At 41.5% G+C, this 16,007-nt stretch overlaps 1 protein-coding gene across 4 annotated transcripts in view; it reads right to left on the reverse strand.

Annotated features, from left to right (window-relative positions):
- Nucleotides 1-16,007, reverse strand: part of LOC108745839 (discoidin domain-containing receptor 2-like) — a 103,406-nt gene that overhangs the window by 2,317 nt on the left and 85,082 nt on the right. For 3 of the 4 annotated variants that reach the window (XM_018482230.1, XM_018482232.1, XM_018482233.1), the window contains exons 4-9: nt 12,903-13,134; nt 6,084-6,542; nt 2,957-3,164; nt 1,941-2,492; nt 1,583-1,680; nt 925-1,275 (exon numbers count right to left, since the gene is read on the reverse strand). In XM_018482230.1, coding sequence (XP_018337732.1) covers nt 1,108-1,275; nt 1,583-1,680; nt 1,941-2,492; nt 2,957-3,164; nt 6,084-6,542; nt 12,903-13,134 — 1,717 coding nt within the window. In that variant the 3' untranslated portion in view covers nt 925-1,107. Of the gene's footprint in view, nt 1-924; nt 1,276-1,582; nt 1,681-1,940; nt 2,493-2,956; nt 3,165-6,083; nt 6,543-12,902; nt 13,135-16,007 lie in introns of those variants that run through there. The other variant, XM_018482234.1, reaches the window with a different exon arrangement.

Below are 16,007 nucleotides of genomic sequence, written 5' to 3' on the forward strand. Positions count from 1 at the left end.
ATTATTACGTAACATTAAAGTAACGTTAAAGTGAGAATTATATAAATACTGCACGACATTAAATCCACGCCGATATTTGTTAGAACGTGTGATTTCTTACAGACTTTTGTGCAGATCTTGCGGGCGAATTTCGGGAAGAGTCGTTTGCACGAGGTCACTTTACCATTAAAAAACTGATATGCCAATTTAATACAACTTCGATTACGAGATTATACTTATCCATAGGAATCGTGTAGATCGAATCTCTTTAAAAGACCGCGATTGCTCGAGATTGCGCCTACAACATTAATATGTTCGAAAATTCGTAATTCGTCGATGGCAGTGCTCGTCGAGAAGAAGGTCTGTTTCGCGATGGACGCGACCGCGCTACGATCGCGTCGTTTATTTATATCTTTTTTTTCTCGCGATGCGCTAAACTCGGGGGAAAAAAATATCGTCGTTGTAACAAGCAGGATTACGACCCCTTTCGCCGCGCGGTCGCTCACAGCGTTTACTTCGAAATATACAACGTGTTACTTTTGCCACCGCCCTTTACCTTGGGATTAACAACGGGCGTGTTTTCGCAGCATCCTCACGGCACTGGAGCTATTTTACTCTGCCCCACGCTTACGTTCCTTCTCTCCGTATAAATATTAAGTAAAAACACGCGTACGGAATAAAGCGTGCGGAATGGATTTGTAAAATTCAGGACCACGTATGTATACGTGTGAATAATTTAATTCTATAAGCATTCTCTCGCAAAGAGAAGAGATCCGTCATACAAGACGACAGTTTAATTTGATCACGAAGTTGATAATAGCATACTCATGAATAATTATCGGACGAAAGCGCGAGAGAAACTGGATCAATGAAAAGTGTATCTTTTTCTAGCGCGAAGAAAAGCCAGAAAATCATTATTTAAATATACATTTCGAATTGGCGTAATGTGTTACAAATATTAAAGAATTATTGTTGGAACATGAAATAGAACAGAGTTCTGGAAGGTGAACCAGTGCCGGAGGGCAGGTTCATTCGATCACGCGATCTCATTGCTTGAAGAAACGAAGAATCCCTCATACCTTCGGTCCTTTCGCTTTCCGTGAATATCCTGCGGGTTGCGAGAAGTCCTTACGCGTATCTGTGCAAGGAGTGCTCGCGGCGCTTGCTACTTCTGCGCTCACGCTCGCAAACTGGTTCCGGACTCGGTGGATTCGAGTACGTCAAGTTGTTGGAGCCTCGAAGAGGTGGTGCGCTCATCGGGGGCGGAGGCGGCGGAAAAAAGCTCTGCAAGCACGCCTAATGCATCGGGAAAGTATATAAAACGCCTTCGTGTGTCCAGCAAACACGTTTCAGAAAAAAAATATTTTCGTTTCGAAAGACTGACTAGAAAAACGAGAGTTTCTAATCTTTAATTTCTAAAATTTGTAATTGATTGACTTTGTAAATAATTGTAAAGGATATCGGTAATGTTTTTTTCTTTCTTTCATTTTTACTCGAGAAACTCGAGTCATGTCAAATTGAATGCGAAAGATTTATAATTTCATCAATTGAAGAGATTTGAACTTTTAATGCGACAAATTTCTATTATGCTTTTACATCTCACCTTTGCGCTACCCCTGGAGGACGATTTCGAGAATACGCTATCCTGATCGCTGCTTACACTAGGCACAGGCATTGGTACTGCATAATCGTACGTTGCATCTGTGCAGCAAAAAAATATTTGTTTTCACTGCCCTGCGATTAAAACGCCCTTTTATCAGGCGAAATATTTATTATTACAAATATTTATTATTTACTGTTATTTGACGGTTGCAACTCATGCTGAATTCGTGGTTGAGACATACATGGTACAAAGGGTTATTAAATAACGCGCGATACAATGGGGCTATTTCATCTATCTCGTGTATTTGTACTCTGAAGCACCTCGGTCATGCTGAAGAAGTTCAAGGAACTCGACTCACCAGACTGTTCGACGTTGTCATGAAGGTCCTTATTGTCTACAACAACCGTGCTGTATCCGTAGTATGCCGCATGAGGAGATTCTCGATATTTGTTCTCATGGAAGGGTTCCTGGTACTCGTCTAGCCTGACATCGCCCAAAAGACGATCATTGAGATCTCGCGGTAGGGTTGTGAGCTTCGTACCGGCGTACCGGTCGTCGAGTTCCTCGACTCGATAGGTCATCAAGGAGGGATCCTTCTCCGTGGTGCCGTACGCGGATTCTGGCGACAGATGCTGATGATTGCCCGTCGGAATCGCGCTCTTGGCGCCCAGAGGACTGGCAAAGTTCTTACGCTGTCTGTGACGCGTGACTATTAGGAATATGGCTACCGCCAGCAGCAGAATTACGACGGTCAAGACGCCAATGATCACAGCCATGTAAGTCGGATCGTCCTGCTTAGCTACCGGAACTTCGGCTTGCAACGGATTGTCGCGAGTCAAAGTTCTATCCCGCAATCGCGGAGCTTCGGTCGTGGGCGGCGTTTCTGGAGTGAAGTTACCGTGAGCAATGTCTGCAACACGGTAGAAACACGTGCTGCTGAATACGGCATTTCCTGGTGCTAACTTTGATGACGTTTATTAATTGAAAATGTAAAGCAGTAACACAGATACGTTGGCAACAACATGATAAATCTCGTAAATCATTCTTCCATTTTCTAAATTGTCTATAATAGTATTAATACTTTTAATATATTATTGCCTCGGTATATACAATATTTAAAATATTTTCTTATTAGATTCTTTAATTCTGCATTCATTAAGCAGAATGATAATATACCAATTTCTGTTAGTTCTTACGTTTTATGCGCGGCAAAAGTTTCGAACATTACGCTCTTCTCAAAGAAATCGCGTCTGGTTATACATACGCAATTAGATAAACGTGTTGTCACGACTTCGAACTTCCTATTCGAACTCCGAAGGCAAACAGAAGTGGAAAGTAGAGAAAATTGCAGAAGCTGAGCGTTATACAACTCACCGGAGTCAAAGGTGATTTCGCTGATCATAATCCATCGCAGGGCGAACTTGAATTTCAATTTGACGAACTTGCCGATTCGGTGGTGTAACTTGACTGTGACATTTCTCGGTTGCTCGAAGATTTTGTCCTCCATATAGGAATACACGATAGGATCACCCGTGTAGTATCTGCCGCCAATGCTGAACATGACGCTGACCTCCGAGAATATCTGAAACATAATAAGCAAAAAAAAAATACAATGCTATTGTATTAATATTCCCATAAGTGGCGTTCTGTGACGAGGACATGTACATATTCCAAACTATCGAGCCTGATTACCGCATGCGATTTGATCGGATAAAGCGCTATGTGTTCAGAGCTAACGTGCGGAATTAATTTGATCGGAAGCATACCCATCCACCACAGGTACTCGATTACGTTCACGTAATCAGTATTATCATCGTTATTATCATCGGTAACAGATAATTAGTTAACGGCGCATTGCGAGATGACATCGACGGTTTTGATAATACAGAGAACCTCACAAACGTGTTCCGAGCGAACGAGGACGCGTGGAATGCTAATTTCATCCCTCGAAGGCGTAAGACAATTCAGCGAGGAGAATCCTAGTCGAGAACCGTGTGAAACGCACTAGGGAGTGAGCGTATTTATATGTATTTTGTGCGTGTGTGTGTTTGTGTGTGTGTGTGTGTGTGTGAGAGAGAGAGAGAGAGAGAGAAAGCTAAGACAGCGTAGGAGTTAGGGACGAAGATTACAAAGCCGAGATTATCTAACTCCCTTAGACCCAAAGACGAGGGATGTATGGATTTTCGACGTTCTGAAGCCTACCGCCCGCGGATGCGCCGGGAGAATGAGGAAGTCGACATAGAGGAAGTGGCAGCCGCGAAGTCGTGGAGAGAAAGACGAGTTGGAGGGATGGGCGGGTAGCTGGCGATGCTTTGAAGCGCTGTCTTTTGGGAGACGTGTCCTATCCGCGCGAGCGCGCGCTTGTTAATAGGAGAGGTCGTTTAGGGGTAGCTTCTGCCACTCTGCAGCCCCATTCGCCGAACTGCCGACTTGCCAGACTGTCAGTATTGTATTTGAATACGTGGCGTATCTGCTCTCTCGGTCGTCGCTTGAGATCATTGTATTTACGAAATAGAGAGAGAGAGAGAGAGAGAGAGAGAGAGGGGCGGGGAGGGAGAACAGGAAGGAAGAGGATAAAGAACGATTACATCCTGCTCTCTTCTCGATATTCATCTCTGTCAGATCTTCATCTCCTTCCGTCTCTATTCCGCGAATCTCTCATTGGTCTCTTTCACGAATCGCCGTTGTAGCTATAGTCTCAGTCTTGACTGCCTCTCGTCTGCCGCATAGTACTCCAACTCGCTTGATCGCGGACGCACAATCGGGCCCGAGCCGGGTAATGAGGCGCTCCATTCAGATAAATCTTGATACCGGTAAGAGAGTGTTTCGTGGTCTATTACGTAGGGATTCTCGCGCGGAATGATAATGGGGCGCAAAATTTTCGTGGTTAACCAGCGCACGTATTAAATTTCAGAACTCAATTTCTTGATGCAACGAGAATTATGTAAGTGTTAACAGCATGTATATTAACTAACTTTACTTATATGAGCTTTTGCCACAACAGGCTTTCAGATTTAATCTGATTATGAAAATTTCTAGTTATATTTCCCACGATGAAAATGATGACTCTCAGTGATTCTCGTCTAGTTAAATCATGTTTTGATCTAAATGAATTAAGGTAGTTATAACGTATCTCGTCGAATTTATGTACTTATGTATTGCTTGTACTTCCGATTGGCTTAAATAAATTCGACAACAATTTGCTTCATCTGTGATGTTCAAGAGATTGATGAAATTTTAAAGAGATTTAAAAGATTTTCTTTCTCACATTTTTTGCGTTACATTCAACATGCAATTAACTCCAATATAATTCGATTGACAAAATTTACTGATCAAAATTAAAAATGATATTCCGCCGTATCATAAATTATTTTCAATTGGCCGTTTAGGTTTTATCAGAGCCCAGTAATTTTTCTTAAAATTATGTCTCGCTATCTCGAGCGTCTAAGTGCCGAATTATTTTATTAAAATACATCTCACTACCGTTGCCAAGTGTTCAGCGAGCCATTATGTAAACACTCAGGCGTAAAGAGACCGTGGGGGCGAAAAATTTTTACGGAAAAACTGACGTCTCCGGCAAAGCTACGGCCACCGTGCCGCCGCTTGAAGCGTAACGCGGATCCAGCAAGCCGCGAGTCGTTTCCTTTTTCTCCTTCCGTCCGTTTCAGCCGAACCCAGGGGCTAACCGTTGTTGCGCCTCGTTACCCATCCTACGTCCGACCTTGACTCCAACGTGAAAACTGGATTTCATGCCGTACACCGTCTCCTCAACCCCCATGGATTCTTTCTTTTTTTTTTTTTATTCTCTGAATGTGGATTAAAGGCTGGCGGAGGATCTTCGCGCACATTTTGCCGCGACTGTCCGTCTTTCCTTTTTTACGTCTTTTTCTCCGTCCTTCGCCAACCGCCTACTTTATTCAGCAGTCGTTTCGTTCTCACCGGCAAGTCAGTGCCGTGAGGCATTCCAATTTCCTCTCTATATCGTACGTATATCCGTTTACAGTTTTTCTCGCTTATTATCGTACAAGTATGGTCTCGCCACGGTTATCCTCTTGGATTATAGTAAAGTATGATAAATGAACATAAGTAGTTAATGGCAGTGGCAGACACGAATTCCGAAATCAATCATAAAACCAGTTTTAAATAAACTTTTCTAGTACTTTAAGTCTTATGAAAAAGAAAGTGTATGTACGAGCGGAGATAATGCCCGTTTCCGCCAATTAGTAGATTAACTTTAATCTCAGTTCAATTTGCTCTTTATCTTTTTTTAAGATATTTCATAGAATTACAAAAAGATGAAGAGTAAGTTGAACGGAGATTAAAATTAATTTGCATTAGTGGAAATGGATTTAAGAAAGATATTTCTGGGAAAGATATATAAATATGCAGGTACAACGATGGCGGTTTAAGAAGCACGAAGTGTTCGATATTATAAATTTATAAAATCTTTAAAAATCTCTTTTGCTACACGATAAAATGTAAAATGTTGAATAGACCTTACCTGTATATCTCTGGTGAATTGGTTGAGAGTGTAAATGTGAATGGCCGAGAACTCTCTGACGTGGTCGAATTCGAATTTGATCTCGAGCGGATGCCCGGACCTCGTGTCGTTCTTCCAGCCAACCCATCCCTGACTTCTATCGTAGTTGTCGTAGTATCCCATCTTAATCTGGTCCGGTCCGGTCTTGCCGTCTGTCAGTTGTCCCAAACCGCGAAGAAGTTGTCCGTCCCAATAACCGTCGTAAGTTGCGTCGAAGAATTCCCAATTGTTGCGCTTGTCACCTTGGGGCATCGAGTAGGAGACGATGCCATCGTTCCAAGGGCAGCCGTAGAGCTCGACGCGCATGCAAACGGTGCGACGATGGTAGCTGTAGGGTAGGAAACGAATTTTGCTCGCCCATATTGATGGCTCCAGTTCGTGCTTCGACTCCAGGTAGGTATTTTTGTTCCCTGCGATAACCTGAACAAACGAAATGTTGGAAATTAACGAGCCAATCGTTGTCGAGCGTGCTTTTCTAAGGGAATATTTTTCGTTTAATCTGAATTGTTTAACATTCTAAAGATCTGATAGCTACATATCAGGTTGCATAACGATGATCGTATTGATTGTGGATAAATTCATCGTTAGAGCGTGCAAACTATTCAAACTTATCACACGCAGGCGATATACGAGTATAATGTAGATATGTATATCAGATTGCGATTGGCAGAATGAATTAATATATGATATGTTTAAACGATACTATTCATGCTACGCGCACGTGTCGTGCTAACTTATCGATGAATAAACAGACGCACAAGAGAGTCCGCGATGTTGGCCCGACGCCTGAGATGAATCAACGTCCGTGTAAAATCTTGACCCTTGCCTCATTTACGGACATTCTCAGGCGGCGAGATAGCGAAATTTTTCGCCAATGCGCAATATAAATTGCGCCACGCCGCACCGTAGTATTTCCGCGCAGCGTGATTTCAAGCTTCGTGCGCTCTCTCGCATGGAACAAGGCTCGTTCTATTCGATCGGTCGACCGTCGAAACGTATATCGTCGGGGAGGATCGGGAATTTCTCGGACGGCGTCGTCGAGGGAAGAGGCCCTTCGGAACAAAGGACCTCTTATTTTCCACTTATGAGCTCGCCAGCGCCTCTCGACTCGCTCGTACGAGATTCTCACGTATGGTCGGTTACGTGACCATGTAACCATCACCATCGCGATCCCGACAGGTGCAAACACTTCTTTATCTCCTATTTTTATCCTTTCCGCGTTTGTTCCTTCTTTCCGTTATGCTTATATATTCGTCGGACATTAAATAGTGTTCATTGGATCACAGTTCTATTATATATATCATGATTTTCATATGTTTAAATTCTGCGCATTGTAATTAATTATGTGATTTAATTATGAACATTCATCTGTAATACGTCAGGATGGATGGTAAGAAAATATTTGATGTCTCGAAGGATTTGTTTAATAAAATAGTTCAGAAATGTACAAAATACAATGCATTTAACGACTACCAAAACTTAAACTGCCTAATTTTATTATTTACTTGAAAAAAAAAAGGAGACTTTATTCATTTTTATAAAATTATCACATATCTTATAGTATAGGAAATAAATACGTATAGAAATTTTCTGAATTTCGATATGCTTCTGAGAACAATTCGAACGTGTATTATCTTCTTAAAGCGCGTTGCAATTAACCATAAATGCACTCTTAAAATATATTCGACGTTGTTTTGTGAACACGTATAACTTGTGAATTTCGAGAGATCTGATCGTTGCAGAAAGGGGGATGAATAAGTAATAATGAAATGAATTATTCAGTCATTTATTCTTTTGCGGATGCATTTCGTGATTTTTTTATTCACTAAAAGTAAACTCACGATTGCTCTATGGGAAACGCGTTTAAAGATGATTCTCGTGACCGCGCGAACCGGCACGTTCCGCGCTGGGTGGCGCGGTAATTGGGACCGGTAGCTGACACCGTTTTATTTGCGCCGCGACGCGGTACCTAATGTTTAGCACATTGAAATGGACGATACCAAGGCGTCGGATGGGCAAATACAATGAACCGACACGTGAGAAATTTTCTGCTAGGCGACGAAACCGCACAGTGGGCGTTTCCGGAGGTTGACAGTTACGTGTATAGCTTTGCCGAGTGTATGTAATAGCATCCTGTTTCTCTCCTCGATGATTGTATCTAGAATTATTTTTACACGTTGGAAAGCGAGAAGAAGTTAAGCTTTGTATTGATATATGTCGCGAAATTTAATATGAAACATCCAATGTATTGGATTGGAACAAAAGTTCGTAGCACTACTTCACTTATATTATATTATATCTACATGTTTGTAAAATAATTTTGGCAATTATCCGATTTGATAAAGCAAAGTTTCGGTTTTACAAATCTATTTTTTGGATTGCGTATGATGATTTTTAACAGAGTTTTGAGCAATTGAAGTCAAAATGCTCCTTTTATTTAATTTGAGTTAAGAGAAATAAAAAATTTTAGGAGCATTAAAAAACTGATTGTGTAGGAAAAATTTTAAGCTTTCACGTTAGAAAGTCGAAAATCGTCGCAATTCTTTTTGGGGCACTTGACAAGCTCACAAAATGAGAAAACATTATCAATTTTGTTCAGTTGATTATAGTTTGTTGTACATAAAAATTATCAAACTCAAAGAAGCTCAAAAGTCATAATGATCTTTAAAAATTAGGGATTTTAAGCTTTAAAACCTTTTTCTAAATTAAAATTTCATTCATTTTTAACGAAGTTACACTTGTTTTAATTTTGAAGTTCGTAGCGCTACAAACTTTTAATCCAACCCAATATAAGGAATATTAAGTATTTAAAAAATCATATAAGAAAACCTGATAAGATTACTTTAGCATATATGAATACATAGAATATCTTAGGCTTTAAATATTTATACATCACAACGTGCATTACAATTAGTAATTTTTTTTACAAAGAATTCCTATCAAAATGTTCGAACTTGGCTGTTGAAAATTACATTGAATATTTCGTGCTATTTATAACATAAACGCGACGCAACCAACTATCGGATTTTTTTATGAAGATGACTCACAATTCGGCGGCCGGTTTCGCGTGCGGTCCCAGATACCCGGTTCCCAATGCGGCGGCGAATCTTAATTTCTGAAAGACCCGAGTGGCACCGAGCGACGAGACCAAATTACGACGGCGTTTACGAGCCGTTGAGACGTGCGCCGGGAAAAATAAGTAATCTTGATATTTATCTTCTGCGCCCACGCGCGTCGCAGACCGGCCTGAGCAGCACTCGCCGGTCTGCTTTGTCGTGAAAGACTTTTCTCAAGCACGCTGCGGCGCCGAGGCGAGCGATCGACTCTCTCAAATTATTCTTCAACCGTCGCCGCGATTTCTCGTCATTTTTCGTGGCAGGCGAATTCCAACGGACGACTCGAAGTGGTGCGAGGGCGTGGCAGAGAGCAACACCCATTTTATGTTAATGTTTTGTGCTGCTTTTGGATCGGTCGCGGTAGGCTGCTACCGTTGGTAGCTGAACGTCTTAGAGGCGGTGATGATGGCTATGCGTCGTCATGGAAGATCATGAAGATCAGATATCTTATAGCTTTATTTAAATGGAAATTTTCGATAGATGATGACACACGACGGATCATGCGGATTTACATATGATATATATTACTGAGATTTTTATGATAGCATTACTGTCAACTACTGAATATCTATTAATATTTAATATCTATAATATGCTTAAATGGAAATTAGTTTATCCGATATCGAGATAATAATATATATAATTTACTCTATTAGAAAAAGAATTATCTTCTCTTAGAATACTATTCTTAATACCGTCGCGTTCAAGATCATTGGCTGTAAAATATAGATGATGACAGCCGCGTGGTTTCTATCGACGATGTTGTCCGTATCGGACTGGGTTATTAAGAAAGATTATGCGTTGGATAAGCCGGGTCTCGTTGTGTAATTAAGCGAGGGACAGCGCGGAGAGCACAGCGGGTGGAAGAGACACAAATTTCTGCAGGTTTATCCCTACCGCTAATGTTTTCTGGGTGGGCCCTTCCGTTCCCCAACAGGTACTTTACATCGCGCTACGAGCGAATTATACGGGATATGCAAATGTTACAAGATGAAAGATTTCTCAGATATTTTATTTATTTGTTTTCTATCTAGAGAATCGTATTGCGAGATTCTGTGAAATAATGATTATGCAAAAATCAGGATTGTTTTTATAACTCCAAGAAAAGACCCTCCTTTTTATGAAGTTCCGAAAAAAGACGAAAAATTAATGTTAAATTTTTACATTAAGTACTCCCACAAATCTTTTTTTATGTTTTGTCCAAATGAGAAAAGTGAATTATACGTTCTTTCACATTATGACTCATAATTCCTAACTGAGAGGCAAATGCAGTATTATTTCCAACTTTTTGACGAATTTTGCACGAAAATTGGAATTAATTATACGTAGACGTTAATAATAGTAATGCTTAGGAAGAATTACGTTACTCAATGCAAAATTAGCTTGATGTCTGGTACCAGACGTGATATCTTAAAATACATTCGCTTTAAAATACATAGGTTTATTTTGAAGAATATGTAGATGAAATGTTAGATATATACATAGCCTCCGTATTAAGGAGAATACACGTAATACATATATACGAAAAGCAAGGCTCTTCATGGCTGCATGCAAATGTAAGTCTCAGTCTGCGCTCCTATGGATTCGACCTTCGTCAGATACACGCGCTACCAAAGGATTCGCATATTCAGATAGGTATGCCTGTCTGTATGTAGGTGAGTTGGAATCGTCTAACCTGCCTGCACGCTACGACCTCGTCCCTCATTTTATTGATCCTCCCTTCTATACAAATAAGCTCGCAGTACCATCGCGCCTGCCAACTCCTAAGGAAAGTTACCCCAACGCCACCGGACGCTCACCTCTCTTTCGTCGGTTTCGGAAATCGATGACATTCTCCGGCTCGTGAGTTGGAGTTCGCTCGAGATATATATTTCCACGAGCTGAAACGCGAGCAGGCACGCGTTAAATAGGCACGTGCCGTGCGAAGACACGAGTGATTTTACGAGGTGGACGTTTCCTTGATTTCGACGCGGACTACGTCAGATAGTCTGGTGAATTACGACGTAGATTTATCATTGGCGGATCCAGAAATTTGTCAATGGAGCGCCATTGGTGCGTTGCAAGCGAAATTTTTTCAAAGTTAAATATAAAAAGATAAAATGTTTAAATTATTATTGGCATTATTATTGTAAAATTATATATGTAAATATAATTGCATTATATGTAAAAGTAAATATTATTTAAATGTATAATTTATAAAACGTTTTACTTAAAAATTACAGTAACACAAAAAAAAGACCAATATAATATTGTAGAATCTACGTATATTTTTTTATGTACTGTTTAAAAGAAGAAAATAAATTTCAAGTAGATAAATAAAAACTTTAATGTTGTAAAATGAAAACGAAGTTACAAGTAAATTTAATATTCGTGCATTAAATTTTACACAAAATTTTAAAGAAAGTACACTAAAGGACCTCGCACTAATCTTAAAAGGGATCCTAGAATTGACTGAAATTTTACTATAATGTAGATCATGATGTCCTGATCGAAAGTCCTCATGAGCACAAGGTCCAAAAATGGACAGTTTTCCAGATATTATTGGAAATCAAATGGAATTTCCAATATTTGACATCCAACTTATCTCGAAAATTGTCCACTTTTGGATCTTGGGATCAGGACATCATGATCTACATTATAGTAAAATTTCAGCCAATTTGACTGGGATCCATTTTACATAAGATTAGTGCGGGGTCCTTTCATAAAATATTATAAAAAGTACATTAAATTTCATATAAATAAATACATTTTCCAGTTACAAATACATACATTAAATTTCATGACATTTTTAACAGTGTATAAAAATACATATAACATTTTGCGATAAATGTTTATAACAAGGAAATTCCAAGAGAGGCCCATCGCTTCCACGGTCCCGTCAGTGGGATTTATGCGGATTATTCGACCAGGAACATCTTACCATTTTCGCGAAACTCGCTGGACACGACTGCCGAAATTTATTCTCGCCGGACGGGTAAATTGCCGGTAGCAATGTGATTATTGCGGGCGACGCTAATTAAAGACTTAGGTTCACGGTTACCAGTATATCTGTATAAATTACATCACGTACCGTGCATCCGAGTTCTCCAACGCGGCATATTACATCGGAGATTTACGTCTTGTTAACGTCACGCTTTAGTTACTGCCTGTGGCCGCACAGACACTCGCTAGCACAACTACAAATCATTCTCAATAATCTGCGTGAGCGCACGGCTTTATGCGTATTGCTCGCGACTAAATTTAACCGCGTGACTACGTCCATATGTACGTAATCTAGCGGATTGGATTGCTGCAATCGCCACATCGAATCAAACGTCCAACGAAACTGTCTTTCTACAGAGCTGCCGATTCACATGATTAAATCGATCGTGACAAATTGCACGTTCTAGATAGCGGATTATATATAATGAATTTCGCGGGCGCTTGTCAGTATGGGAATCTTCGTACGTTTTAACCTGTACTTACTTCATAATCTATAAATATCTCGATTACATTGTTCTGTATCGCACTGTATTTCGAGACATCCCTGACCTCGATTATTCTGGCGACTTTTACCGTTCTTGATAAAAGGCCTTAGATGTATCATCCTTTTAGCGTGTTATTACGCCGCTTATTATTCACGTAAAGATATGAATCGGAATAACGGAGTAATATTAAGATTTACCTCTTCGCCACGGAAGTTTCTATAGCGGACCCACTTTCCTAGTTTCGGCCTCCAGTATTCAAGCATGTACGCCTCCGAATACTCGACACCCTGACCGTTACCGAAGCGACCCTGAGTGCCGGTCGCCGTGATCGTGTGCACTGTGTGAAGATCGATTTCCAACCATTCGCGCGGCTCCGCCGTGATCTGCTGTTTCGGACACCAGGCACCTCCGTGGCTCTCCTGCTTCAGCCTGGAAGAATAAATATTTGCTCTGGGATTACCGACCTTTATTTTCCCTTTCCCGTTTTCTTATCGCGCTACAATCGCCGAGGGGGAAAAGAGAACTTCTCTGGGGAATCCCTAGCTCGTGAAAAGGAAAATAGTCGCCAATGCGCGTGATCCGAACTTTCTCGTCTTGCGTGATGCTTTTACGGATTTATACATTCTTATCTGCATGCAAATTCAGAGAGAGGTTTATCATATTTCGATTCGCGATACTCTTCGTTTATAGCTTCAAATAAGAATGTCTAAAGAAATGGCATTTCAAAATTACGTAAAACCTTCCTGAATGCGGAATGCACGGAGAAATGTAGTGCGGTAATATTGAAATCTCTTTGAATGTTCGTCGGGATTTGCAACGTGCAAAGAATTCGCGCCCATATTCGTTGACAAGAAAATGTTGTTATACATATATCGCGTAGTATATGAGTACCGAGAGCGAGCGGAAACACGGCATCGTTACTCAGAGGAAATCGTATAAATACGTGATCGACCGCGTGTCTGACGGATAACCGTCAGCTCGCCAACGCGATACGGGATGAAATTATAATTTATCGATCGAACCAAGTCCCGGATGACATGAATTAAAGATGAGCTGACACCGTCGCGGGAACGGCAGCGAAGCTACTCCGAGCTGGCTAATAATTGTATTCGCATATACCTTTCGCGGGCTTGTCTATGGCTTTAAAAAGCTTTTCTGTCGTCTGCGATATGGCCGTGAAATACGCATGCTGTATACACATACAATTCCATATTTCGTATATAAAGCCGACGAGAGCGAATCTGTTTCGAATTCTTTTTGACGTCGTAAATTATTGCGTAGCCATCCTCGATCCTGTGATAATCCACGAAGCAGTATTATTTTATAGGCATTTATTAATAAAGCGCATTATACCGAGCATGGCATGCATCGTCATCGTAAGCGTGTTTATTAACTATGAAAAGTTTATGAAAGCATTTCTTCGGGAATTTCCCGGCGGGATCTCTCGTCTGCAACGAGAGGGTCTGCCTCCTTGTACGAAACACGACGGGGACGAGTGTTCGGTGGAGAAAAATTTAAGAAAGGGAGGAACAAGAGATGAGATCCCGAAGAAGCGGGTGGCGGTGCCAAATGAATCCGCCGGCGGAACTCGAGCAAAAATGTTCTCGTGCAATAAAGAGGTGAGCTACCGTCCTCTCTGAAGTGTCAGAACTTTAAGTGTTGCTTTGACGTGGATGGAAGGCAGTAAAAGCGGCCGACTAGGATTTGCCGTGTGTCTGTCTAGGGACGTCTCACGACGTGGTTTGGCAACACGGGAAGGAGAATACAGAATGAAACGAAAGGAGGACAGGGAGAGAGGAGAAGAGTGAGAAAGAGGCGGAACGTACGAAGAGAGAGAGCAAAAGAAAAGCCGAGACTTACGGATGTGGAAATGGCGTGGACGCGGGAGGGAGTAAGAGCGAGAAAGAGAAAGGAGTAATATCCACCACCGCGCGCCAAAGATCATAACTCATAGCCCATTAAGAGACCTCGAACTGCCTGGCTGCCACTTTGATACAGTCCGGGGCATCAAAGACATTCCGCGCGCACGGCACTCCTGGTCTGCGATAAATCTCAGAACGGACGATTACGCCGACTTGAACGGCGAGCTGCCACGTCAGCGGAATCGGAGCGCGTCCTTAGACGGAGGGAGCGATTATTGAGAGGAATGGTTTGTCGAACTGGAGAGATGCGCGTCGCTCCGAGATCGGACTTAGGAACCGTCTGAAGGGAAATGATGCGTTGCTAAGGTGAATAAGATCCTCTCGAGCGACGTCGTTGTCGAATAATCGAGAGGATTTCTTTCTCAGGATAATATTTTACGATTTATACGGGTTTGTCGATACACAATACATTTCGTTGGAATACATCAAATAACTATGAAACGATTAATGTGCGAGTGTGAGTGCTGTAAATAAAATATATCTTTTGCGCGTGGAAGGAACCTGCTGTGTGCGCATGTGTGTTATCTACAAATTGAAAAATTGTAAGATTTCATGATTTCAAAAATCTAAGTATTATATAAAGTAAACTGCGATTCTGATATTACAGCATATTAGATAGGAGTTCATAGGAGTATTTGATGGTAAGCGGATAGGTAAATAGGGTATTCGCCGTGAAGCCCGAAAATGTACCACGAAGCCTTGAAAATGCCGTCAAAGAAGTTCTAGTCGACAATACGGTCTGAAGCGATATCGGTGTTGTTGCACTGAAGAAACTCTCGCGTGACGTTGTCGATTGCGAAATTGACTACGTATCTCCGTTTTATCTATCAACTGATTACCTACGCCTCGATACGCCGGGATTAATTTCATGCATTAATTTGTTTTATGTTCACGCTTCAATGATTGATTAATAGTGACGAGAGTTGATTACATCCCGCGGAATATTGAAAATTCACGCACGGCTCGGTTAATGCAGCAGAATTTCAATTACGTGCGAAAGGGCACTGGTGGAGCGACTAATGTCTTGCAAGTGCGAGATTATTAGCGCGGTAGGTGGTCCCGATGATTCCTTGTGTTTGGACATTCGTCCCCTCGCCGTGCTGTTCTCCATCCCGTCCACCTCGTCGCGCGTTTGTCTCGCTGGAATGGTAATTAGCTGACACGCATAATCGAAGGAGTATGCGACGGGGCACGTTAACGACGTCTAAGAGCTTCGGAACAGCCGATACAAATGGCTCCGCATGCGGGACGCTGCGCGTCATTAATCCTCATTGCGGGCCGAGGGCCGAATTAGACGTTGCGGTTTAGTAGGACATGATTAATATACGGTGCAACCAGTCGACCGGTCGATCGCCAACTATCTCGAAGACAGACAAGATG

This window comes from Trachymyrmex septentrionalis, unplaced genomic scaffold (assembly GCF_001594115.1).
Source record: "Trachymyrmex septentrionalis isolate Tsep2-gDNA-1 unplaced genomic scaffold, Tsep1.0 scaffold15, whole genome shotgun sequence".
Taxonomy (NCBI): Eukaryota; Metazoa; Arthropoda; class Insecta; order Hymenoptera; family Formicidae; genus Trachymyrmex; species Trachymyrmex septentrionalis.